The 3442-nt window shown below is 46.8% G+C and overlaps 1 gene segment (V, D, J or C); it reads right to left on the reverse strand.

Moving 5' to 3' along the window:
• Window positions 1-3015: 3015 nt before the first annotated feature.
• The window catches only part of LOC108803446, an 18130-nt gene continuing 17703 nt past the window's right edge, over window positions 3016-3442 (reverse strand). Inside the window, 1 exon segment of the C gene segment in view lies at window positions 3016-3323. Coding sequence covers window positions 3028-3323 — 296 coding nt within the window.

Raw genomic sequence — 3442 nt, forward strand, 5'->3', positions numbered from 1 at the left:
AGGTAGTATGGGTCATACGGGTAGTATGGGTCATACGGGTATTATGGGTAGTACAGGTAGTATGGGTCATACGGGTAGTATGGGTCATACGGGTATTATGGGTAGTACAGGTAGTATGGGTCATACGGGTAGTATGGGTCATACGGGTATTATGGGTAGTACAGGTAGTATGGGTCATACGGGTAGTATGGGTCATACGGGTATTATGGGTAGTACAGGTAGTATGGGTCATACGGGTAGTATGGGTCATACGGGTATTATGGGTAGTACAGGTAGTATGGGTCATACGGGTAGTATGGGTCATACGGGTATTATGGGTAGTACAGGTAGTATGGGTCATACGGGTAGTATGGGTCATACGGGTATTATGGGTAGTACAGGTAGTATGGGTCATACGGGTAGTATGGGTCATACGGGTATTATGGGTAGTACAGGTAGTATGGGTCATACGGGTAGTATGGGTCATACGGGTATTATGGGTAGTACAGGTAGTATGGGTCATACGGGTAGTATGGGTCATACGGGTATTATGGGTAGTACAGGTAGTATGGGTCATACGGGTAGTATGGGTCATACGGGTATTATGGGTAGTACAGGTAGTATGGGTCATACGGGTAGTATGGGTCATACGGGTATTATGGGTAGTACAGGTAGTATGGGTCATACGGGTAGTATGGGTCATACGGGTATTATGGGTAGTACAGGTAGTATGGGTCATACGGGTAGTATGGGTCATACGGGTATTATGGGTAGTACAGGTAGTATGGGTCATACGGGTAGTATGGGTCATACGGGTATTATGGGTAGTACAGGTAGTATGGGTCATACGGGTAGTATGGGTCATACGGGTATTATGGGTAGTACAGGTAGTATGGGTCATACGGGTAGTATGGGTCATACGGGTATTATGGGTAGTACAGGTAGTATGGGTCATACGGGTAGTATGGGTCATACGGGTATTATGGGTAGTACAGGTAGTATGGGTCATACGGGTAGTATGGGTCATACGGGTATTATGGGTAGTACAGGTAGTATGGGTCATACGGGTATTATGGGTCATACGGGTATTATGGGTGGTACAGGTAGTATGGGTCATACAGGTATTATGGGTAGTACAGGTGTAGTAGATAGTACAGTCCTTTAGGCGCTCGCCATGCTGTAGCGTGTCATCTTTCTCCTCTACACCGTCAGTTTGGGGGGTAATTGGGGAGATTCTATAAAGCGGTGACACGGTTTTGGTGCTATGATCTTATTGGACCGTGCGGTGCCAAATTCATGAAAGCCGTGTGACAGTTTCCTTCTATTTGTGACACGAGTAACACATTCAGGGAGTATTTCTGTGCGGCACTTCACATTCTGGTGTTATGGTCGTGATATATTGATTAGGAAATGCCGCCATATTGATGATATGAATAGTGGAGGATGATACCATCCCATCCACTGTGCTGTCAGCCATTGTTATTTTTGCTCTTCCCACTACACTGCTGTGTATTCATTGTATATTATTACATTGTGGTGTGAGCCTGACATCTAGTGGTAGATTACTGCTACTGCAGGTGGTGTTTCTGTACACGGTTGGTATCTCCCTCTGTTCCCCCCTCTGTTTGGTGTCAGTTGGTATAGTCCCTCCCTTCTTCTTCCATGTACACACTAGGCCGGCATTGTCTCCTTACACTTGATCCGTGATCCTCGTCTGTGAAGAGCTTTGAGAAGTAAAACTTTTCCTATTGGAGAGTTAGGCTGCTTGTGGATTGTGCTGGTTCAGCTGGTGACCGTAATGCCCGGACGGATCGAGGGCCACAGGAGGTATTATGTCAAAGCATAAAGTGGCCCCTGATCTGAGCCTGCCCCGAGCCGCGCCATTTGTCAATGGAATGCAATAATATGATCACCTGATCTGAAGACGAGGAGCCTCGAAACGCGTTTCATGGTGTTTTAATGTAAATACAACAATATTAAAATCAGTTTTACCACAAACATGAGATCTCTTCAGTTGTCTGCAAAATCCTCCAATCCCGGCCTCTGTAAGACGAACGTTCAGGACGGAGGTCTGATCCTCCACATTGAGTGAACCTTCCGGAGACATTCTCCTCATGTGTAAAGTGAATGCAGCACGCCATTATAACATATAAATGTCTGTCTAGTCCCCATAAATACCTTGGAATAGATCCTGAGGGCCCCGTTCACGGACATTTCCTGTATGCTGTGACCACGTGTCATACTGTCTTCTAATATCTTCCATTGTAGTCACACATACAGAAGCATTGTGCTCACACACTAGGACACTGTTTTATTCACTACTCCCTCCCAGCTCCAGCCCTCCTCCCTACTGCCCCACCCACCTCCTCTACTTTTCCAGCCTCTTCTACAAGGAGGAGGCAATCTGCATGTGACCTGTGGTGCAATGCATTGTGGGAGATGACATACCACCATCAGCAGAGGCCGGGGTATAAGGAAGAACATAAGAATCATTTTTATTTATTCCTCTGTGTGTTCTGAAGTCCCAATGTGGTGACATCGCCATTAGATCTCCTTTACTGACAGACAACCAACCTTGATGTTAGTAATACTAGTCCGTCATCATTTCCTATTGGTGGATATAAAAGACGAAGGAGAGGCGTGTCCAGAGGAGGAAACCCTTCCAAAAACATTCACACCCATCGCACTCCTGATTGGTTAGAAAACCCTAATTGTATAAAAATTGCAAAATAAGTCCACAAAACATAAAATAAGTCCAAGCACTCCAGCATGTAGAAAAGTCAATGTTTATGACCTTTCCCTGGGGGCCACCAGTAGCAGATCTCAGGGGCCGATGGAGAAAACCACAGGGGTGGAAAGTGTCTGTTACTCGCAGCGACCAATCAGATTCCAGCTTTCAGTATAAAATGTCTAATTTCTGGATAACGCGAGTCTGCTGCCGGAGGACAAAGTGCATATGAAGCAGAGGCGTGTCCAGAGGATGGTGCCCGCCCCCTATGACATCATCATTAATAAGAAGAGTCTCCCCGGGGGTGAAGCGTCGGGTCCTCACCCCAGTCGCAGTGTGTAGGATTCCTCTACAGTCTGATAGTTATAGAACACCTCCAATTTGATTGTACATTCTGTGCCGGGATCCGGGGTGAAGGTGACGGAGGATGTACAGTCACCGCCATCTTGTATGTTCTCTATTCCTTCATCAACATTAAACATTCCATTATACCAGGTGAACTCCGCACTGTCCGCCTGACATTCTTCAATGTACGCTACAAGAGTCACCTCCTCCCCCACCCGGGGGCGCTCCGTCACACATCTGATCTCCCGTATACCAAACTTCTTCTCCGGGCCTGTGGGGGGGGGGAAGAACAATGTCATTAATGGTGACCCGGCAATGGCGTGTGCAGGACAGACAACAGGTTCTCTTCAATGTCCTCCTTCCCCAGCAGAACATACTCACCTTTCCTTC

Source organism: Nanorana parkeri, unplaced genomic scaffold (assembly GCF_000935625.1).
Source record: "Nanorana parkeri isolate BGI_ZX_2015 unplaced genomic scaffold, ASM93562v1 scaffold3734, whole genome shotgun sequence".
NCBI lineage: Eukaryota > Metazoa > Chordata > Amphibia > Anura > Dicroglossidae > Nanorana > Nanorana parkeri.